Raw genomic sequence first — 24,403 nt, 5'->3', positions numbered from 1 at the left:
AAACATTAAAATAATAACAATAACAGAAAACTGTGTATGTGTGTGTTGACGTGTATCTGAAATGAAAACATATTGGCGTTCAAAGTGAATGAAATAAATTGCAAATGAAAAAAAATTTTATATTATATGAATGCTATAAACCAAAAAGTTTTTCCAAGGTGTCTAATGTTAGATACATCCAGAAATAAATTTTACAGAGTTCCTAATAATGCATGTGGGAGAATATTTCCTTGTTGCATTAATATATTATGAACACAGTCCATTTTTGAAAATACTCTCCTGATTTTAAGAAGAAGAAGAAGAAGAGTTTGGATTTGATATCCCGCCTTTCACTCCCTTTAAGGAGTCTCAAAGTGGCTAACATTCTCCTTTCCCTTCCTCCCCCACAACAAACACTCTGTGAGGTGAGTGGGGCTGAGAGACTTCAAAGAAGTGTGACTGGCCCAAGGTCACCCAGCAGCTGCATGTGGAGGAGCGGAGACGCGAAGCTGGTTCCCCAGATTACGAGACTACCGCTCTTAACCACTACACCACACTGGCTCTCAATTTTAACATCTTTTCTCCAAGCTTGTATGATGAAAATGCCAGTTTGCACCATTATAGGACATCAGTAATTTTCTGGATATGTTGTACTTGCCAGTTCTCATGGCCATTTGTAACATGACAAAGCTACCACGAATTGACTGTGCCCTACAGTTTTGCTAAAGTGAAGTGGTTTGGAGTATTCAAAGATACAGAAATTGCCAGATATGACATTGTGGTTAAGCCAAGTTTTTGAAGCCTTTTTAGGACTTGCTGAATTGTAAACTCATTCCACGATGAAGCAACTGCACAACTGTTTTCCTTGCACAAGAAGAGCATAAAAAGTCAACTCGTAGTGATTCTGCAATACCAAATATGGTTGTGGGAATCATTATGAAGACATTTTCAGCTAGCTTTTGTAGCCATGAAGTGCATTATTTTCTAACAGAAGTCATGGTGCATATAGTATAATAGAAACAGAGATACTTTCCCAGCCTTTCTTACCTTACATATTCTCTCCAACACAAGCATCAGTGTTGGGAGAATGTTTGGAAACCTGTGATAATGTGAAAGGAATGTGTGAACTCAAGTTCGTTGCATTTGCACTGAATATATATTGTATATTACTATGGACTCTAAAAAAAAAAAACTTCTTTTAGAAGGCGTGTTTTCTTATTTCTCTGCAAATGTTGCTATCTTAAAAAGGGATGCTCATATAATGTTGTAACCAGATGAAAGCTAACCTTTTGCTTCAAGCTCATCAGTCCTATGCCAGATTCCGTAGGCACAATGAATCATGATAATTATACATGGGTGAGAGCATTTCATAGCTGTTTAAGGATGGGTTGTTTGCAACAGTGTGAATCTAGGACATAAAAAGAATTGTCTATAGCATTTGGAATCCATTTACCTTGGACAGTTCACCAAAGACTTCATATTTCGTTCCTCCAAGGGAAAAGATGACTCCTCATCAAAACAAATTAAAGCTGGTCAAAGGAAACTTTTAAAGAAATGAATTGAAAGCATTTGAGGCTGGAAGAAAAAGCAGCTAAAGAGTTACACCACTGCTTCATACACTATAGCCCTTAGACAACATGATCCCCAAAAGAACATTTCAGATAGCTTCTAAGCCTTGAGGTTCATTTTGAGTTGTAGCTTCCTGAAGACTGCTTTGACCCCCTATGCAAAATATTTCCTGCCCTTCTTTCTTCTGTTTCCATGAAACCGCACTTTGGAATAGTGCTTTATATCTTAGTCACTGATATAGAGATTAAATGCTAGGTGTTCCTTCAAGAAGACCAATATAAACCATGGCAGTACCAGTAGGGCAGGCATGGCCAAACATGTTGTGGCTTTGAATCTTACCTTGCCTACCAGTCTGAGCATTAAAGTGTCGGAATCTCCACTACGACTGAGCTACTACTCCGGTTGAGCCTTCAGAATCTCATCCAACGATGATTAACGACCTGAGCCTTTGATAAGGCTCCAGGCACGTTCCCCATTCAGCAAAGTATCAAAGCAGCAGAAGAGACAAGATGCTTGAGCTACATTGCTAGGTTTCATTTCTAACTATGCAGACAGAAAAGAAATATACATGCTCTCTCTGGGAAAACAGAGAACAACTGGAAAACAAAGGAACAGGAAACCAGTAACATCACATCCGTCTCCTGTCTTCCATGAGACTTCCAACAGTTGGGAATCTCTGGAATGCAAAACAGAGTCTTGTGACTCCAAGCACTGCACAGTGGCATAAACAGAAAGCAACATAAAGATTATGGCAGAATCCATACTCTTGAGTTCAAGCTCTTCATCCAATAATAGCCTGGACAATTTCCTTGTGGGGCACTATATACTGGTGCTGGTGTGCTGTGATTGGCTGCTGAATTACACCACATCCTGTGCTCTTTTATCATGGTGATGTGGGCAGGATGGAATTTTATGGGTGGGTGGGGTATTGCAGCAAGTCTGGAGTGTCACCTTAGTCCGAAGGAGTATAAGATATAGTATGAGTGTGCTCTTTCCCCTGCCTTGCCTATGTCTTGCTTTCTACTTCATCCCATTTAACCATCCCACTAGTGTATCTTTACCAGTGAAACAGCCCCACTGGCAGGGTGTTCCACCAACAGCTGTCATGGCTTTATCATCTCTAACATCCCACTGATACAGTACACCTTCTGCCGAATCCTATGACACCTCAGCAAGCTTTATAACACATTGTTTCCCTGCACTGGCACTAATTCTAAATTTCCAGTTCTTTAGGCTGCTGAGATTGCCAGGAAGGGCTGTAATAGAGCATAAAACACCACTGTATTAAGATAAATATATTCAAATTTATTACACATAGCCCTGAGAAGTAAAGACAGAAGGCCTATGATTGATCATTCCACACAAAATATGAATCCATCATATTAGCAGAACTGGTCCAGGTGGATTTTAAAAAATGGCTGGAAGATGAGAACTCATATAGTTCAGAATAAACAGTGATGATGTGGAAAAGGTGTCTTACATTAATCTTATCTCAGCGGAGAAGTATATTTATAGATGAAGCAAGACTTGCTAGACTCAAAGCTAGAGGCAGTGGGGGTAGACACTCTAATGTGCTTTTGGCAAAAATAGAGAATTGTTCCTGTTAGCTGGTGGTTAGTAAGAGTAGGTTTCAAGTGTATGAAATGCAGACTTCCAGATCACTGAGGAAAGGACACCTTAGAAGAACTTTTTTGTGTCTGTCTTCTTTGTTGCTTTCTGCTGTATGCCACGATGTTTAGCATTAAACATGGCAGTCAAAGTTCTTTTTCATGTCATGCCCTTATGTCTGTTTGGTTGCCCTTACACCACTTGTCCTCCAGCTATCTCCAGATCTATTTACTTATGTGGCGCTCCCCAGTAAATCATGGGGCTAACTGAGCTCCACGGTGCTGGAGAGGACATTTGGGTACAATTTCTTGATGGCCCACTGCACCTCACCATTCCATAGTGGGACTAGGAACTCAGAAGAATTGCCAGCATTGGCTACTGGAAAATCTCCCAGAGTATTCAGGAATCCATTGGTTCTCATGAGTCTCCAGGATCAGACCATCTTAATAGGTCCCCCACCCCTGCAGGTTATTACTATTGTGTAGTATTGCTATTAATAATAATCTTAGGATTAATTATGTTAATCGTATTCCTCATACATTCCGAAAGAATGCCACCTGCTGCCCGTGAAGAGCTTTTAGGTTAGATCAGACCAGGAAGACTCAATAAAGGGAATACTGCGTAGAGAGAGACAGAAGACAAAAATACACTGGGGGACTTGTGCAAAGTATTCTGTGTTAATTACATAACAATATTTTGAATTACTTCTGCACTGATTCTAGTTCTACAGGTTTCTGGTATGCAGGGGCATTGATACATTTGCTGTCTGCTCAGCTGCAACCACATTTCTCAGAGCAATACTTTCTCAGTTACAATACTTTAAAGACTTGGAAATGTCATTGGTTTGTAAAAGCATTAGCCTACTTCATTGGTTTTCAACCAGTATGCCATAGCACCCTGGGTGCCTTGAATGATAGTCAGGGGTACTGCGGGCAACACTGGCCTCTGTCCCTCTTTCCTTTCCTCCCTCCCTCTGATGCCTTACCACGTCTCTGCCTTCCAAAGGCTTGCACAGCTGTTTGTTGCAGCAGGCCTGGCTACAAACTCCCCAGGTGGATGGTGCCTCTGGGGCTGGCCAGGGGGTGCTTCCCAGGCCCCTGTGGGGCAGTGGGAGGAGGCACCTCTCTTTGGGGCAGGGGGGAGAGATGAGGGGTGGCAGCAGCAACTGCTCAGAAGACTCCCAAGGAGAGGGGAGGAGAGGGGAGGTTGAGGGAACACTCCACAAGGGAGGGTGTTGGAAAAAGGATAAGAGGCTGCCAGCTCAGCAGGCAAGGGGTGACGTAACTCTGCTCCTGAGCCCCACAGGGGTACCACAGAAAGAAGGTAGTTGGTTAAGGGAGCCATGGACCCAAAAAGATATAGAAAAGAGAAGGTCGTAGTGCTGAACTATAATTTACTGGGGGAACAAAGGTGAGGCAATAGGAATTGCTCCTCTGCCAGCACAGTTAAATTCCTTCAGGGGTGCATCTGAGGAAGCAGATGGCTGCTTCAGAATGCTTAAACTATTAACAAATTGATTCAGTCTTTTTGCTTGTACCAAGTAAAATAACTTTTCTTCTGAAATGTATGTCCTAGAGCAAAGTAGCATAACTTAAAATAAGTTTCAAGAGAGGAAAGAGAAAACTTACTTTTAATGAGCAATCTTTATTGTAAACTGAGCAGTAATAGATATATCCAGTTTGTGAGGAGTTCTAGAAAAAGCGTGATTTCTGACACAGGGAAAAAGAATACTTCTTATTTATTTAGATGTGGTGGCACCAATGGGTGGGGCTCAAAAGTTCTTGTGGCTTTGACTACAGATTTTACTTGGTATCCACTCCCATTTGCCTCTGCCAAACCTGCCATGCTTCTGTCCAGCTCCATTTTTCTCCCTGTACCTACTAATTTAAGGGCTTTCTGTTAGTATGTGTATGCATTTAATGAAGTCACAGCTGGAAACTGTCAAGTGGTCCGGCAGTTCATTTTTGTGCATGTTTACGCAGAATTAAGTCCCTGTGTGTTTACTGGGGTTTCCTCCTAGGAAAGCGTGCAGTGGGCTGGGACTGGAGAGCAGGAGGGATCCATATCTGGATTTTGCCATTAGCCTGGAGAACTTGGACCATTGAGTAGCTACATAGCAGCCCCCCCCCCGAAATAACATCCTTGTGCGTCTTGCATTTTTAATTTGTAAACTGGATGATGAAGCCCCGCTCTCCCTTTCGTAAGGCCAGTCGGCTGGATCAGACCAAGGGCCCATCTAGTCCAGCATCCTGTTCTCACAGTGGCCAACCAGATGCCTGTGGGAAACCAGCAAGCAGGATTTGAGCGCAAGAGCACTCAGCCCTCCTGTGGTTTCCAGCAGTTGATATTCAGAAGGGCTGCCTCCAACTTTGGAGCAAAGAGCATAGCCATTGTGGCTAATAGCCATTGACAGATGATGAATTTGTGTAATCCTCTTTTAAAGCAATCCAAGTGGGTGGCCATCACTGCCTCCTGTGGGTTCCATAGTTTAAGTACATAACAAGTACTTTCTTTTATCTGTCCTGAATCTTCCAACATTCAGTTCATTGGATGTCCATGAGTTCTAGTGTTACGAGAGAGGGAGACAAACTTTTCTCTGTTTACTTTCTCCATGCCACGTATAACTTTATCACCAATGTGAGCCAAACTGAGAGACAAGAATTTTCTGAAAAGCAGGATAAAAATGCAATTTATAAATTTATAAATGTGAACTAGCCAAGTCCTTCCTACATCGTGATGATGTTTAGTTCAGTTATCTCCAAAGAATTGTAGTTCTAACCACACTTACCTAGAAGTAAATTCCATTTCGCTGAGTGGGATTTAATTCCAGCTTATTGTATTTTGGACTAGGGTGTGTTTTCTTTGGCACGTGTTTTAGCATTCCTTTAATTTAATTTAATTGGAAAATTTCTATACTGCCCTTCAGCTCAAGTGGTTTCTAGGGCAAATTACAAACAAAATACAAAAAAGCAAATGAAGTTGGTACAATAAATCAGAATACGACAATCTCACAATAAAAACCAGCAATCAAGAGCTGCGGTTAAAACAAGTTCAGACTCAGTATGTTATGACTTAAAAGGCCTGAGCACAGTAATAGGAGGCTTGAGTATGCTTTGCTTTATATGTTAATGGGACAAGGCTATACACACAAACCCCACCCCCAACGCCCTTGTGCCCCTCTCCACCGTCCCTGACCATCTATGTGTTGCATGGGGAAAGTATGCAGGGCGCTTCTACTTATATTCACTTGAACCTTTATCTGATCAAAGACTCTGAGGAAGCAGAGGCCCTGATGACACAGAGGAGTCTGATTATATTCAAGCAAATGCAAGCAGAATCCTGCTGAAGACCTTATCCACAAGCATGGAAACTAAGGAGCATGAGATGCTTGTGAAGACACTGGGGGACAGGGCTTGTGTTCTACCTCTGATCCCTAGCCAGTGATCAGGGTTGATGGAAGTTCTAATCCAAGAATATGTAGAAGGCATGTTGTTGGCTATTCCCAGATTAGATAATTGCTATTAGTTACGAAGCATGAAAGCAATGGGGGATGGCTATTACTTGATGTCACCCTTGTAGTCTTGACAAAGAGTCTGACCATGATGGAAACAGAATGCTAAACTAGATGGAACTTGGTTTAATCCAGAAAGTCTGGATGTTACATTCAGTTGGTTTGACTAAAAATTCTGGGGCTGCTTTTGTAACAATAGTTATGTTAAAGGGTCATTCTGTGGTTATGAACTACATTAGAACGGTGATTGCATAAAAAGCTGCCTAATTCATCTCTTCATGTGACCCAATGCATCTCAGTGATTAGTTGTGCTTGTGATTATGCTAAAATAATAAAACTCTTACGTCATAATGATTGTGTGTGTGAGTGAGGGAGAGCGCATTAATTGCATGAAATCATTCTGTGGATGTTTGTGAAATGATTCCTACATGTGTATATAATTAAGCTTAGCTCTTATTGGGTGAAATGGACACAATAAGAAGGCTAGTGCAAAGCCTGTTCTCTGTTTAAAATACCACCAGAGCCTATGCTGAGGACTTAACATGGGATTTAAGTAGCGCTTAGGCCTTGTGCCTTGCCCTTTGCATTTAGTTTCATTGTGAAGTGTTTTGGAAGTTAGCCTCATAAAATGTGGTTAGCTTGTTTTAAAAGTTCCTTACTGCCTCCCTCTAAAATTATAATCACATGTGAACAGTTTAAATCTAATGGTGTTAAAAGTGACATTATGGTGCCAAAGATTCATTCAGCTCATTTAATCTGGGCACCCACCTTTTCCTTTGAGGGTTTGTGTTTTTCTCAAAGGCTCCGTGTTCTTCAGTATAACACTGCAGGGGTACAATGAACTGCCTTGTTTTATGCATTTTCCATTTTTGAAGTAGAGCCCAGTGAAGGTATCCAGATGTATTACACATGCTCTTTGCAAAGAAGCTCGATGAAGCTTACAGCAGGGGAGTATTACTGCTGGGTTCTCCCCCTTTTAACGTCTTGATTTTTCTTGGTTCATTGTTCTTCAGCTCTGAAAATTTACTATTTTCTATTCTGAGCAGATGGGGATGATAATATCAGCAAAGTCCTTGCGGAGAACCAGTGAATTATGGCTACATGCAAACATTTCTAGTACTTTTTGTTTTACTACAAAGCAACTTCAAATAAATCGTCTTCGGCTTGGCTTGAAAAGTGTCTGCCTATGGTTTTTTGTTTTGTTTTTATTTGATTGGAAGTGGAAAAGTTTATGGAAGTGAGCAGTACAGTCCTATGCATATTTACTTGAGTCCCACTGAGTTCAATGGGACTACTTCCATCTTAAGTGTGCACAGTGTTGTTGCTGCAGTAATTTAATAACAGTTATTGATGGACTTAAACAGCAATCCAGAGTCTTCATACTCCAGAGCAATGCTGTTGACTGGATTTCTGTGTGCATGGTTAACAGAAGACCTAGCACCATACAGTGGTACCTCAGGTTAAGTACTTAATTTGTTCCAGAGGTCCGTACTTAACCTGAAACTGTTCTTAACCTGAAGCACCACTTTAGCTAATGGGGCCTCTTGCTGCTGCCGCGCCACCGGAGCCCGATTTCTGTTCTCATCCTGAAGCAAATTTCTTAACCTGAAGCACTATTTCTGGGTTAGCGGAGTCTGTAACCTGAAGCGTATGTAACCAGAGGTACCACTGTATATGCTTCCCATTGTAGATAATGGCTATTTGCATACAAGGCATTTACATTGAAGCAGTTACCTTGCTGTTATTAGTACCCCTAGGACTCTGAACGTTGCTGTTAAATCTTGTGGAGACAACATTGATGGATTTCTTCAAATTTTCTCTAGCTACCTGATATACCTAGCCCCCTGTTAACTCTCTCACTTTCTCTTCTTGTCCACTCTAGCAGATTATTACGCTGTGTATAGATTTTCCAATAACTAGATCAAGAGCTAATTTATGAGATCAAATTTACTAACATTTTGACTGCTAAATTAGCAGATGATCAGATGACTATTAGGTAGAAAACAAAAGCAGAGTTTCAAATCAATGGCAAAGCAGGATCCTAAGCAAAAGCCCTTCTAGTTTGCTGACTTTGGACCAAAGAAAGCTGCCGTATACCAAGTCAGACCAACAAATCCATTTAGCTCAGTATTGTCTTCACTGACTGGTAGCTGCTCTCCAGGGTTTCAGACAAAGACTCTCCCGCATCCTTACTTAGTGACCCTGGGAATTGAACCTGGTACTTTTCGGCATTCAAAGCAGATATACTATCCCTGAGCTATGCCACTTCCTCTAACTTCCAGGTTTTATCATTAGCCATGTTGGGCCTCATAGAGAACTAGGCTACCTTGCTACTGGATTTCCATACAGCAGTTGTTCTTAGAAGAAGTAGTATGGATGTGAAACTCCTGTAATATAGGAGATCTTCAGCTGTCCCATCATGAGACAATTCTGCTGTCTTTCTACAATCACTTAAACCTTGTAAAACAATTCTTTATTCTACAGGACAAAGCCTTTCTTCCTGAATCATGGTGGTATTAATATTTCCATCCATTTGATTGTAGAAGTCCCACTTAAGATTGATCAGGCCTCAAATCCTCCAGGCGGGGTTGTCCCCCTCTGCAAATAGGTTGGTGAAATAACAGCTACTTTCTTCAATGATTCCTACACCCAATTCTCCCCTAATGTGATTGATGTTTGATAGCAAGGTAGTTGATTTCATAAACATAAAAGACAGTGGAAAGAACGTTTCAACACCCCATGCAACTCTACTGTAACTGGAAACACTGTATTTTAGCTCCCTTTAGGGCCTTGAAAATTATTAACCGTATTTATGGTCGCTACAGTGTAATGGTTGGCAGCTGGGATGCAATTTAACATCATCTGGCAACTTAATAGGAAAACCTCCGTTTTTCTTCCTTATTTCTATTAGTACCACCATCGGGTGTAATTCTGATGCACATTCCTATATACAGACTTCCAGCAGGAAGTGTAGGTCACTCTTTTCAAGGGACAGATGACAGAACTTGTGGGCTGATGAATAAATATTTGCCCTGGAATGCAAGGGTTTGCTCACTTTTGCTGATATTTAGGAAGAAAAGAGAAAGAGGCTACTAATTGAGATGGGAGGATTTTCCAGGCTGCGGGTAGCAGAAAAGAAGGCACAACATAATGTGTGGGAGGAATCCATCTGAAAGTTGTATAAATCTTCATTATTAACTAAAACAAAGTTCATCAGCAAGGGAATCATCTCTTTCTACCAGCTCATCAAGTTTCCCACATTTCTTGGCATTTCCTTGTGTTGTGCTGACTCTGCTCTGTGTTTCTCCCAGTCTCTCCATCACTATCCAGTGTATATAGAATTCTTCTACAAACTGTCTTGCACTCACAGTCTGTCTAGACACTTATTTCCTATACTCCTGATTCGTCTCTCTGAGATTTGATGTTCATCTCCCATCTCCCCATCGTTCTCCTTGCATGCCGTTTTCAGAATGCAACTGTTTTCGGATGCATTAAAAAAAGACTAACTCAAAAAGAATCCCCCCATCCAAGCAAATTAATTTGATGTGCTATAGATAACTGTATAAACTGTGCTTTTCCTTAATGTTCTTGTTTAAAATTAGCAGATGACTTGGGCTGGGGGTTGCTACCCAGCTTCTACTGGTGTGGTGCTTTAGTACTTTAGTACCATGCTGTCTTCTAAAATTGTCTTTGAGTATTAAATTGTCTTTGAGTATTGATTGCTACTGGAAGAGAAAGTAGCAAATCAAGAGCCATTCTTCAAAATGGATCCAACCTTTGAAGAAAATACTTGGCAGCAAAACCCTGGTGCTGATTGGCATTGAAGGTGTGGGGTATACATCTTACAAATAAATCCTGAGGATGTTTATACCAAAGTAAGTCCCACCAGATTTGTTAGGATTTACTGCCCTCATAAGTGTAATTTGAATTGCAGATTCGGTTATATTGATTAGCATGTGCTGTGCTCCTAACTAGACTCTGTCCTTTAAATAGTTCTTTGACAATTATTTTTAAGAACTGTTAGACCAGAATTTGCTATCGCTTACTGCCACAGTTGTGACACTTCAAATCATACTGTGCAGTTTTTCTATACCCATGAATTTGGATAGGATAATCCTGCCTTTCGGGTTGCAGGGGCAGGCTTGGTGAAAAAGGTGGAATGTGGTGCAGAGGGTTGAGGAGAAGGGAGGTTCCCACCCAAATCAGAGGCGCTTCTGCAAATGTAGCTCCTACTACACAAGCTATCTCTGCCTGATTTGGATGCAGATCTTCCCTCTCAGTCCTCACCCCTCATCAGTAGGGGTCCCCAACCACTGAAAATGGCTTTTCTAAGGGCAGGAGGAATGGGGAAGTCAACTCTCACCAGCCCTCTTCCATGGTTTTCTTTTGAATCTGAATTGAATCATGTAGCCTGGGGCAAATAAATAAACCTTTTTTTCAAGTAGGCTTTTTGATGGAAAAGGAACATAAATGTTGTATATAGTAATTAAAATGAAATGTAACTTTAGTAATAGTAGTGATAGTAGTAGTAATTTTCTTGTTTATACCCTGTCCATCTGGCTGGGTTTTCTCAGCTACTCTGGGCGGCTTCCAGCAAAATATAAAAAATAATAAAATGTCAGACGTTAAAATCTTCCCTGAACAGGACTGCCTTCAGATGTCCCCTGACATCTGATGGGAGGACGTTCCATGGGGAGTGTGCAACTGCCGAGAAGGCCCTCTGCCTGGTTCCCTGTAACTTTACTTTTCGCAGTGAGGGAACTGCCAGAAGACCCTCAGAAGTGGACCTCAGTGTCTGGGCTGAATGGTGGAGGTGGACATGTTCCTTCAGGTATACTGGGCCAAGGCCTTTTAGATCTCAGAAACGTACTGGGAACCAGTGAAGATCCTTTAGGACTGGTGTTATATGGTCTCGGCGGCCACTCCCAGTCACCAGTCTGGCTGCTGCGTTTTGGATTAGTTGTAGTTTCTGAGTCACCTTCAAAGCTAGCCCCACGTAGAGTGCATTGCAGTAATCCAAGTGGGAGATAACCAGAGCATGTACCACTCTGTTGAGACAGTCTGCAGGCAGGTAGGGTCTCAGCCGGTGTACCAGATGGAGCTGGTAGACAGAATTAACCTGACTCCATGGACAGCTGTGAGTCCAAAATGACTCCCAGACTGCGGACCTGGCCCTTCAGGGGCACAGTTACCCTATTCCAGACCAGGGAGTTCATTAGTGAAGTTTCCAGACACTTTAACAGATGTCTAACAATTTTGTGTTATGGAATCGCCTTGAGTTTTTTGAGAAATGTACAACCAGGTAGCTTCACCTTCTCTAACTGCAGACTTGCCCTAATGTGTGCTCCTGAATGTGCAGCACTTTGTAGGAACCTAGTTGGGCAGGGAGCATAATAAGTAATAAATTATTATTATTTTGGGAATTTTTAATGTCTTATGTTTTGCTGTGTTTTTATATTCTGTTGGAAGCCACCCAGAGTGGCTGGGGCAGTCCAGTCAGATGGGTGGGGTATAAGTAAATAATAATAATAATAATAATAATAATAATAATAATAATAATGATAATAATAATAGCAGCACCTTTCTGAGGGGAAAGATGATCACACTTGGGTTGCAGCTAGAGGGACTAAAGTCAAATTGTGACTGACCTGGATACACCAAATTGAAGTCTGCTGAAGTTAAGCAAGGGGGGAAATCCGCTGGCCAGTTGAGGTTTTAGGTTAAGGCAGTGGTGGCCAAACTTGGCCCTCCAGCTGTTTTTGAACTACAATTCCCATCATCCCTAGCTAACAGGACCAGTGGTCAGGGGTGATGGGAATTGTAGTCCCAAAACAGCTGGAGGGCCAAGTTTGGCCATCACTGGGTTAAGGCTTTTCATGATGGGAAGAGAAAGCTCAGCAAGTCCACACATAAAACTATGTTTTTATTTTGGGCTGCTACATGGAACGAGAACATTCCATTTTTAAGTTAGCATCAAACACAATATCTCTGCCCTTTCCCTCCAGCTCATTTGGCCTATACAGATGTGAAATCGTTATAGTTTTTTTGCTTTTTTAAAATGGGTGGAGTGCTACTGCATGCTTTATGCCTTTCAGTCATCCCATGTGGGTCCCTCCAGTTCATGTTATTGGTTTCATATGTGCGCACGTAAAATGAAGCGTAATATTATAAAATATGTTTTCAGTGAAAAGTTTGTTTCTTGCATTCTCCCATTTCCCAGGGATGCAAGTGAATTATATAGAAAAAATGGTGTGGGGAGAAATTCACTTTAGTCTGTAGTTAATCTTACTACAATCAGTGGAGCTGTTCATGGGAATCAGTGCTTGTATACATACAAATAAAGCTGGCTGGTTTCAGTAGCATGGTATTCTGTAAAACTTAGTTCAGTTTTACTTTAAATGGTCACATTACTGGTTTGGGGTTTAGAGTAAAAGTTGACAGCAGTGGTTTTCAAGCTTCCTTTTTCAGATAACCCTTTTGATATTGGTTTGTGTGCTGAGGAACACCTGCAATGAAACCTCTGTGCATTGCAAAACACTCTGGGGGCTTGGTTTGTGATGTGTGGGATGCCAATAAGGTATACTTAGCACACCTGAGAATGCATGCAAGCCACCAGGGTTTCATTAGGGGAGTAGTAAAGCACATGGATTCTGTGAACTGAAAATAATGAATATGTAATCTTTTTGGCCTGAGGTAACTTCCTGTATATACTAATTTGATTAATATATTGCGTGGTATGGCATGTAAAAACCACAAATGGCGAAGATACGGAAAAAATATGCACTTTTCTTCCATGAAAATTCCAATGGTTTTGTAAATATTTCCGCTGCTTTGATTTTTGACACTCTGGTTTTAATTAAGGAGATATTAATAGCTTCTTCAGAAAAATAAACATGCAAGGAATTCAGACTTACGGATGTTCAAGTGACATGAAACAAAACTGAATCTGTCATTTTAACTATACCACTTGGTCTATAACAGGCATTTTTGGTTTCCACAGAATTTGGAATAGAATTAATTTTTATAAGAGTGGTTGCCATGTTGTTTTGAAAAAAAAGACCAGCAGGATCCAGAATGGTTTAGCAGATGTATTTACTGGTCAACTGTGTTAGTAAATTAGCTGGGTTTTGAGTTTCTTAAAAGGGTAGTTGCTCAGTGGTAGATCATCTGCCTTCCATGTGGAACACCCCAGGTTCAATCGCCCGGTGGGGCTGGGAGAGACTCTGTCTGAAATCTTGCAAAGCTGCTTCCAGCCTGAGTAGAGACTGCTAATCTAGATGTACCAATAGTCTGGCTCAGTATATGGCAGCTTGCTATGCTCCTGTGTTCTTCTGTGTAGCCTTACTTTAAGCACTTTTCACTGTGCACAAGAGGACTTGTTGATCTTGTCTTTGTGGAATGTCTCTAGAGGATAGGAAAAAATTAAATCCCATTACTTCTGCCAATGATCCCACTCTTGATTTATTTTCTGAACAGGAGTGAGAGGAGAAATGTCACTTGGACGTAAGGAAGCCTTTGAAATTTTCAAGAGAGATTATGCTGATAGCATAACCATTGAAGACAATAAGCAGCTCCTTAAGCAAAGGTAAGATTTACAGTGGTACCTCGGGTTACAGATGCTTCAGGTTACAGACGCTTCAGGTTACAGACGCTTCAGGTTACAGACTCCACTAACCCAGAAATAAGTACCTCAAGTTAAGAACTTTGCTTCAGGGTGAGAACAGAAATCTCGCGGCGGCGGTGCAGCGTGGCAGCAGCAGGAGGCCCCATTAGCTAAAGTGGTACCTCAGGTTAAGAACAGTTTCAGGTTAAGAATGGACCTCCAGAATGAATTAAGTTCTTAACCGGAGGTACCACTGTATACCGTGCTATAAAACTGAGAACACATTCTTTGGGCAGAAATACATGGTTGGGATACAGATATCAGTTACAAGTTGATGTTCAGGTTTAAGCAAACAAATGACCTGATTGTGTTGTGTGCCATTGCGCAAGGCAAGAAGTAGAAACGTTTGGGGTATTGGAATGGCAGGTCAGGAAGGTGGCAACTCCTTTGTGCAAAGCCTTTCATAAAAATGTGGATGAAGTGGGAGAGTAGCAGGGCAAGATCGTCATTCATATCCATGTTTTTGTATCTGTGTCAAGAGGACCAGGAATGTTATAACCACTTATGATAAGCAGATATTCAAAAAAATACCCATTACTATAATCCAAAGCAAAAGGGATGCGGGTGACACTGTAGGTTAAACCACAGAGCCTAGGGCTTGCCAATCAGAAGGTCGGCGGTTCAAATCCCCGCGACGGGGTGAGCTCCCGTTGCTCGGTCCCTGCTCCTGCCAACCTAGCAGTTTGAAAGCACGTCAAAGTGCAAGTAGATAAATAGGTACCGCTCCAGCGGGCAGGTAAACAGCGTTTCCGTGCACTGCTCTGGTTCACCAGAAGCGGCTTACTCATGCTGGCCACATGACCCGGAAGCTGTATGCCGGCTCCCTTGGCCAATAAAGTGAGTTGAGCGCCGCAACCCTAGAGTCGTCCACGACTGGACCTAACTGTCAGGGGTCCCTTTACCTTTACCTTTACTTTTATAATCCAAAGCACTCCAATAGAGGACAGATAAACATACCTGCATGTCAACTACACAGCATATTGATATGAATGGGTACTGACGCAGACCACATTGGCATCTATATGTCCACATTTCATTCTTCTCGGTCACTGCACTGTCACCTCTGTGCACCAAGAGGCAGGGATTTTTCTATCAATGAAATTCCTACTCCTGAGCCTGGACATCTTTCAAAAGTGATGAAGGACTTTATATGGCTGACTTACAGTAACTGGTATTATTATCAAGCTCTTTTTTTTTAGTAATTTTGAAGTTAATGTTTTATTCCATTGTGTATTTTTAAATATTTCTCATTCCTTGACCCTTCAGAACTGGGCAGGCTAAATGACTGAATACATACACATGCATACATAGAATTATTTATTATTCACATAGCACTTTTAAAAATGCAATAGAGCCTATACAAAATATTTTTAAGGTTCTGTGTAAGAAATATGTTTATAGTCTTAGAAGCAGCTGCAAAAAATTGGCTTTAAGTTTTGTCTTCATTGTTTTTGTGAAGCAGTGAGATTAGCTCTTATATCATGTATCAAACGTCAAATACAAGTTCAGAGCAACAGAAATGCCTGTTTTTGGAGAATTTATTGGTCAGTAGGTGCTCCTGACAAGGTTAAAAAAAAGCATAATACATATAAAAACGAGGGTTATAATAAGTATGTTTACCAAACACCATATGTGCAGTTTCCAAATTGTGATTTTTACTGGTACAGTTCTATGTGTGTAAGTACATACTGTATTGAAGGACCAAAAAGCAATACAAAAATTTTAATTAATAAATAATAGATACACAAGACACTACTCAAAGAACAACAGTTTCCTCATCTAGGCCCGCAGCTTAAAACTCACAGCTTATTCTAATATTGCATGTTATCTCCATTCCAGGAGTCCTTTGTGATATTATATTTATGGAATCATTTTGACCTCTTTCTTCTTCAGTTTCCAAATTTCCTTTTTCTGTAGATGTAACAATACTTTGTCATCTAGTACATTAGGTGAAACATTTTGAAGGTCTTTGATAAAAGGTATTAGCAGTGCTATTTTTCTAGAAAAAGAGGGGCTGGAACTCACCACGAACTTTTCCCTTGTTCTCTTACAATGAAAAGGGCGCCCACTTGAGAGATGTTGGAACTGAGTTCTGGTGGGTTCTGGCTGACAAAAAGGCCTGAGTATTAGAATAGGAGAGTTAATTAACATTCAGACCACAGGAGCATGGTGACTCTCCAGGAAATTCCATCACAACTCCAAACAAGGTTGCCTGTCCAATGATTCATAATTTTCCATTTCTACATTTGGCACTTATATGTGGCGCATCTCCAGGACTCACTGAACACAAGGAGAAGCCTGGGAATTCTGGAGATAAACATAGGTACTTAGACAGATGTCTTGCATCTCTTTTCATAGTCCTCTCACACTTTATACTCCTTTATCCTTCCCAGACATCTGCTTTTGATTTTTATTCCTTTGGTTGTGCCTTCTTTTATTATATTCTTTACTCTGATAACTATCTTTCACTCCACCATGGACATTGTGTTCAGAACCATCACATATCTGATCAATCATTATCTTCAGCTAGAGTGATAGATGCCCATATACTTTTGGAAACTGTGCTTTGAAAGTTTTCTCTCAGAATGATAAAGAGGTATATTATTGCTTACTATGGATATAACAGAGAGCAAACAAGGCACGTGTCTCTACCTAACAGGGCTGAGACATGAGGCAATATGGTATTTCCATCTTCTGTTATGCACCATTATCTGCAAATCCTGAGATCATGACCATTGTACTTTTTCAAAATCTGTGATTTTGCAGAGGCTATGGCTGTGTCAAAACGAACAAATATACCAACAACGTAACTGGCTGTGTTTAACTATATAAATTCTTTATACATCATATAAACATAACTCTTTTCACATTATCTAATTGAGTAGAAGCAATTAAAGACCAACATTTAGAACAGGAAATACAAATAGATCAATTTTTATATACATAATGTCCAAATAGAAGCTTTTTGTGTTCCACGTATGTCTTAGCAAATACAAGTGTCAAACATAACAACTTTAAGGAGCAGTACTTGCAAAAGATGAACTTTTCTTTGTAATGTTCCACATCTACCTTTGCAAAGTATGGTTGTTGTATTCAGCTGCTGTATGCAGGTATCAGACGAAGGATACAGAAGATCTTAACATGTGCCTTTGCAAAATATAGTTGCTGCATGCTGGTGTCAGATGAAAGAACTTAAAACATGACAAGGATTCCTGGAATAATACCTTGTTTCACCCTGCCGGGCTTCGTCAGCCGTGCATACTCATATTTTGTGTATCAGAGACATAGAATGAGTGACATGGCAGATACCGCATGTTGGATGAATTTACGTAACTATCAGTTTGACAGTGTTGTGTCAAAACGAAGGCATTAATATGTATGTGAGTCACTATGTCCATGTGTATGTGTGTATATTTTGGTCCATGAGGGCGTTCAGTTTTCTATGCTTCCAAATCTGTGTAGCTGTTTCCCCACTCACACCAGTAGGCAGTGCTTGCTGGAATGCATTGGGACTATGTGTTGTTTCCCTCTCCTCTCCTCTCAATTAGTGCTTCCTCACTCTCCATAACTTTTATGGAGCTTTTATTTTTGAGAAATAATGTCTGTGTGTGTGTGTGTGTGTGTGTGTGTGTGTGACCTATCCGAGACACCTCATCATGGCACTTAGGGGCGGGGGGAGAAATGTCACTTGCACACATTGAACACTGGTATGGACAAGCCTTATATTTCTATCACAATGCATTGTGTGGCCCTGTTAATCATGTAAATAATAATGCATGAAATATAGCCGTATAATTCCTATGGTTTTTCTAAAAGACCATCATTTCTTCTCTTATTTCTGAGGGTATTTTTTAAGGTATTACAGATGGTAGTTTTCAGGACATCTATTTGAGATGATCTCATGTCAGAATAAGTACAAGAATTCAAACCCAACCTTTGAATCAAATCATATTTAGTGTGTAATCCTAACATTTAAGCAAACCCTATTGAACAAAGTGGGACTTTTTCTGAGGAAACAAGCGTAGAATAACACTGCACTTCTAATATCAGCATAGTGCATTAAAATTGCTGTAGATGCCATACAAACAGAGCAAGGAAGTCTTGCTGCTGCTTGCAGAACACATTAGTAAAAGAGGTTTGGAACTCCAAATACATCACACTTGTTCAAAACAAACTCCTCTCAGATCTACTCTGTAATTTGGAACATAGCTGCCGAACCGCCACTTGTACAGAAACTCACTGACCCAGCCACTGTTCAAATTTCTAAGTAAGGATTATATATACAACACATTTCAAAGCTAACATAACTTTCTTCTAAATGTAAACCTCTTCTATGCCAGTATTACTATATGCAGTAGGATTGTCATGTTTCTCATTCCCTGCTTGACTTTGGGTTCACAATTATTTTTATTCCACTGTATTTTCTTTCTTTGGCTTCTTCCCCCGTTTCCTTTTAAAAAATTTGGGTGGATACCTCCACAGACCACTGGAGCAATTTATGTTATGTGGCACTTGGAGATATCTGCATGGCTGCTTTTTATAGATTTCCTTCTGCTACTCTGTGGTGGAGTGGCATTGCCCACCAATCCCGACCACACTAGCATTACCTCTTTAGGCACCTTATCTTCCTTCTAGTTTGCTTCCCAATTGCTTCCAACTTGTCAGTAACCTTAATCGTAAAATCACAGCATTGGAAAAGATCAGAAAGGCATTCAAGCCAACCCTCTGCCATCAACATTTTGTCTATCTGCCAACACCTCCCCCAGTCAGTGTGCATGATCCAGACCACAGTGCACCACAAGTAGAATGTATATTCTCTGCAGAAGGTGGCTAAAGGAACCCATCATTCCTTCTTGAATCTGATGAAGTAGGAAAGTGCATACCAAAACAACATCCGCAACTTGAAATTTTGTCTGTTATATTTTTTATTTCCAAACTGCTTAACTAATTCCAGAGAGGTGGGTATGTTAGCCACAACCAAGTGTGTCATGGATAACAGATTTATTATGGCCTAAGATTTGGTACGCTAGAGCCCATTTCAACAGAGGCACAATTTTTTTTAATAGGAAAATATATATAGATATATGGGTCAGTGGTGGCTGCAGAGGATAGTAATGATTAGTACTTGTCCTTGTTATTATGTTATTGGATGGGCATTTTGTGTAATACAGAATGCAATGTCTTTTGTATTATACATTGGTTTAATTTTCTGGTTTTTATTGTTTTTAACTGTCATATTTTATCTTGTCAAATTGCTTTGAGACTTTTAAAAAGTGATTAACAAATGTAAATAATAATAATAATAATAATAATAATAATAATAATAATGGGCCATGGCTGCTGAATGCTAGATGACCAGGAAGATAACCTTTTCAATCAGATATTGTATGGTGGCAGTAGAGATGGGGATAGTTGGAGCTGTGTTGTCCAAATATGCTGCTGCTGAATGGCCAACTAGATCTAAGCTGTGTATGTGCCTGTAGAACGTGGTTGACCAACTTGTGGTCCTCCAGATGTTGTTAAACTCCAACTCTCATCAGCCCCAACCAGCATAGCTAATGGTCAGGGGTGATAGCAGTCATAGTCTAACAACATCTGGAGTATCATTCAGCAGCAGCACACCTGCAGACTGCACCTCCAGCTGCCCCTGTCTCCACTGATGCCAGATGATGTCCATCAGGAAGTGTCTGCTCAAAAGAGCATGGGAGACTGGAGAGGCAAGAATAAGAGGTAGACTGCTGGAAAGGGTTAGGTCCTTTCCTCTAGGAAGACAGGGAAACTGTGGCAGGCTGGTAAATAACTTATTAGGTCATGTAACTCATCAAGCCAACTCCTCTGTAAATCCAGGTTGAGAAAATGTCTCTTTTTCACAGCTTGCAAGCTATCCCTTATATTCCAGCAAATGCTTCAAACAAGCAAACAAAACCCAGGACAAACCATTTCCATAACTTCTTCTCTGTTTACATCAGAAGCAGTGTGTTGAGTATGGCCCAATTATCCATGTTGGGTTCGGCTCTTAAAGCAATCACTTTCGAGTACACCTCTCTGGTTACTCACCATAGAAATGATCCTTCAAATAAGGATATGGAGTCCTAAGATACTAGCTGCTTACAATTTGAAAGAAAAAGTGACTAATTGAGAGGAGACAGTTGCCCAGCTGTGCCTCTCATGTGGAAAAGTGCTATTTCTTAGCTTTGTTCCACTGCTCGTTTTGTTAGACAAAAATGGAACTTGCGGGTTTTGCCAATAACTTCTGCTAGACCAACTCTTGCCCAGATAATCACTTAAACCCAAGGCTCTGCTAACAGTTAAATGCTATAGTTATGTCTTCAATCTGTACAATGATGATTATACACATCTGAGTAACCATTCAAAATTTCATGACTGTCCTGGCCACAAAACCCCAAACAGAATGAGTCATCCCACAGGTATCTTTGATTTATTTCAAGGGAATTATCTTTAAATACATATTTTAATCCCTCCTTTTTATGTGATTGTTTATCTGTATAAGCTAAGTGTAGATAACATTAAAATAAAAGTTAAAGTAAGCTAAATGTTAGAGACTTGACTCAAATACCTCTGCAAACTGAAGAATTAGAAATTGGGAGGCTCACATTGTCGGTTCCTTACCTGCGCGGTCTCAGGGAGAGTCAGATCTGTCAACCCAGTAGTGCAGCCTTCTGCAGCCTGATGCTTCCCATATGTTTTAAATCAATAGTTCCCCACCTCTTGAGGATGCAACCCACAAGTTCAAATTTACTGGGTATGGTGACCCATCGTTTTATTGTCACATGAATATAGGACCTCTGGTCTTCAGCAGCCATCAGTTTTGTGCATTTTAACTCCAAAATTGCCTATTTTGTAACCATTACTTGAGGCATCCAAGCTAAAATTTACTTAATGACCCTATTAATGTGGAATTTGTTGAAATATTTATAGTACTTACAAAGTTATTCAAAGTTTTGTTTATGGGCCATCTGATTTCAGGATATTGCTTCATAAACTATAAAAAATTATTCTAAAAGCATATGGTTACACAAGCAATATGAAACAAGCCATGAATATTTTAATAGTTTTATTCATGATAAAGATTGTTTTGGCAAGAATCAACCGGGTGGTGGAGTTTGCTAACAAGTAGGTCAATGTGGGGTTTGATGGTTGTCAGACATAATCTCAGATCATTATGGATACACAGGATAAAGATATCATTTCTTATTCTGATTAAGCAAACTTCACTTAACTATTAACTAAACCTGGCAGCAGATCTGGTGATGGTTCACCACAAGGTACAGGGATTTGTTTTAAGTGACTTTCACAGCTTTCCTCTGATGTTCAGGTGCTGCCTCCAGTGTTTCCACATCAGAGGCAAGCTGTAACTCCTTGTATGAGTACCTGGCAAACTGTCACCACATTTGCAATAATTATTTTGAGTTTACTTACAAAGCTCCAAACCCACTTGGACAGGCTTTACAATCCACTTGCAAATCACAACCCACAGGTTGGGAAATGTTGCTTTAGACTGCACAGCATCAGCCCTGACCGTTGATCAACATTTTCATTGCCAGTCCTTAGTAAGTCACTGGCACTTTGTTATCTATTGCATTCTGAGGAGATTTCAGGATGCCTTTAAAATATGTTAGTGTAAGTTACTAGTTTCCCAACCTTCAAATTTTAGCCTACTTCTCCAGAAGTTAAATTTCAGACTTCAGGGAGGCATGCAACTTGTCTTTACTGCAAGCCTGAACACGTAAGTACAGTCTTATGGTGCAACTAACATAGTCACCACTACACTGGAGCTTAAGCCAGTGTAACTAATTAGGCCCTACGCGTTCCAATCAGTAACATCAGAAACACAGTAATACCAGTAGGGGGAAAAGGCAAGGCCATTTCATCCGAGAGCCTAGCACAAATGCCACTGAACGAGTTCTGTCTCCTGCAACAAAGCACATGAACATGGCCAGGAGGAGTCCCTGGCGTCTCCTCTAGAACACCTAGTGCCACAATTAAGTGGTTAGGGGAGCAGCAGCTGATGCTGGGAGCCTTTCTCGGGCAAGAGTGGGAAACTCTGAGAGTCTAAGCAGCAGTCTGAAAACAACCGTTCCTTTTCAGTGGAATATGTCAGCATCAGCAAGGAAGGGAATGGTCAACCAACTTTATATCTTGGTGGGAGAATATCTGCACATTGAATTCTGTGGCAATTGCCTCCCAGAAGAAATGTCTGAGAACTGCAAAAGGCTCAAATATTTCACGAAGACAATATTAATAACTAGAGAGGGTTGTGCTCTTTCCTCCCTCATCTCATCTCATAATTTGTTTGATTTTCCTGAACTTTCTTGGATAACTCTGTCATAAATCTGGGCCTCTTTGTGGCAGTTCCGTAGGAAAGCTTTGAATGACCAGATCCATGGTCTCCTCATTAGCCCTCCCTGCTAACAGTATTCCTTCTAAAGCAGAATTACACTTTCAAGAAAAACAGTGGCAGGAAGGGCCACTAGTGACAGCACAGGCTGTTTCCTTAAGGCCAGGAGTATTCATTGCCACCAAAATGCAAATGAATACTTCCCATGCATCTCAGTGGGCCTTCCATATGACTCCTAAGCTACATAATGCTGAACTTTAGCAATGGGGAGTTTAGTGCCACAGACAAGGAGACCCTGCTCTGACAGATGTTGGGTAGTTAGAACAGTCTCCACCAATCTAGCACCCTCCAGATGTTTTGGACTGCAGCTGCCATCAGCCCCATCCAGCACACTGAGAGTGATAGGAGTTGTAAACCAAAACATCTGGAAGGTGCCATATTGGCAAAACCTGAACTAATGTATACTGTGTAGGGAAAAGGTGTTTTCTGAAATGTGCAGGCCCAAGCTCTTCGGAGTTTTGTAAGTTTAATTGGGTCTAGAAGCTAATAGGTCACCTGTTCCACCTAAGCAAGCAAGCAAGCACTGGTGTAATACACTGCCTGTAGCAGAAAAAATGTCACTCTGTTCTGCCCCAGCTACAGCTTGGAAACTGTCTTCAGTGGTAGCTCTGTGGAGAATATATCATAAATTTAAATCTGCGACGTTATCAAAGCTTGATCCTTGTTGTCCAGGAAGCAGCTAGGATATGAAGTCTTGCTAATAAAAGTCATCACACAAACTTAATTCCTACCTGCAGAGTTGTAATATAGTGATTTACCAGAATGGAAGAAGGAACATTTAATAAACTATGGAAGTATTGGTGCCTGTTAGTTTAGCACATAAAGAACAGTAGTTTTGCCGTTAGAACACAATTCCAGCACACGTTTTGCCAGACCACTTGGGTTAACACTCATAACCATGCAAAACACGTCATTGGATCTTTTTTTTTTCATGGTTTGCCTTTTCAGCACTTCTGACCAGTATGAGGGTTAATTAGGTGAGTACAAGCATAGAGGAAAATATTGCAGCCTACCAAGTCACTGGTGCCATTTCCTGCAGCCTGCCTGCATGTTTTCCCCTCAGTTTTCCATCACTTGAGTCAGTCATGTGTTGAAGTAAGCCGAAATTGTATGCATGCAAACTTTATTTTTGCTGAAGCCTAATGAGGAGATGTGCGTTAGATGCTTTTTAAAGGTGATTCTGGAAAAAAGCAGTGTTTAGGTTAGAAACATGCTATGAAAGAAATGTCTATTTATTTGTTCTTTGTTTCTAAATAAAATTACCATGTCCAAAAATTGCCCAAGCTAGTTTGGTTGATTGTTAATATTGGTTTGTTGTTGTACTTCCCACCCCAATTTTTTGTAAGTGTTGTTTTTTACATTAAAATAATTGCACAGGTATTGTGAAATTTGCTAGGACAATTCTAAAAGCGGAGAAATGCAAGTTACAAATAAGGACTTGGGCTTTAAAAAAAATAACAACAACCAGTAAAGGGATGTGGGAATCCTGAAACATGTATCAAAAAAGTGTTATTTCAGAATGTGCAGTGAAAAGGATACAAAACATAAAAAGTGAAAAGTATGTTTCACTACCATGATCCTGAAATTGGATGGGCATAGTGAGGGAAAACAAACAGAGGAGCATTGATTCCCGCTTTAAAAAAACACAAGATAA

The 24,403-nt window shown here is 40.6% G+C and overlaps 1 protein-coding gene across 6 annotated transcripts in view; it reads left to right on the top strand.

Moving 5' to 3' along the window:
- KIF6 (kinesin family member 6) overlaps positions 1 to 24,403 on the top strand; it is a 154,634-nt gene that overhangs the window by 74,856 nt on the left and 55,375 nt on the right. For all 6 annotated transcript variants that reach the window (XR_014545726.1, XR_014545727.1, XR_014545728.1 and 3 more), the window contains exon 14: positions 14,144 to 14,252. Coding sequence is in view for 1 of the 6 variants with exons in the window: in XM_083604512.1 (XP_083460638.1) it covers positions 14,144 to 14,252 (109 nt within the window). In the remaining 5 variants the exon portion in view is untranslated. The remainder of the gene's footprint in view (positions 1 to 14,143; positions 14,253 to 24,403) is intronic.

Source organism: Podarcis filfolensis (genome assembly GCF_964270895.1).
Source record: "Podarcis filfolensis genome assembly, chromosome: 3".
Lineage (NCBI taxonomy): Eukaryota > Metazoa > Chordata > Lepidosauria > Squamata > Lacertidae > Podarcis > Podarcis filfolensis.
This window is presented reverse-complemented; position numbering and strand designations above follow the sequence as displayed.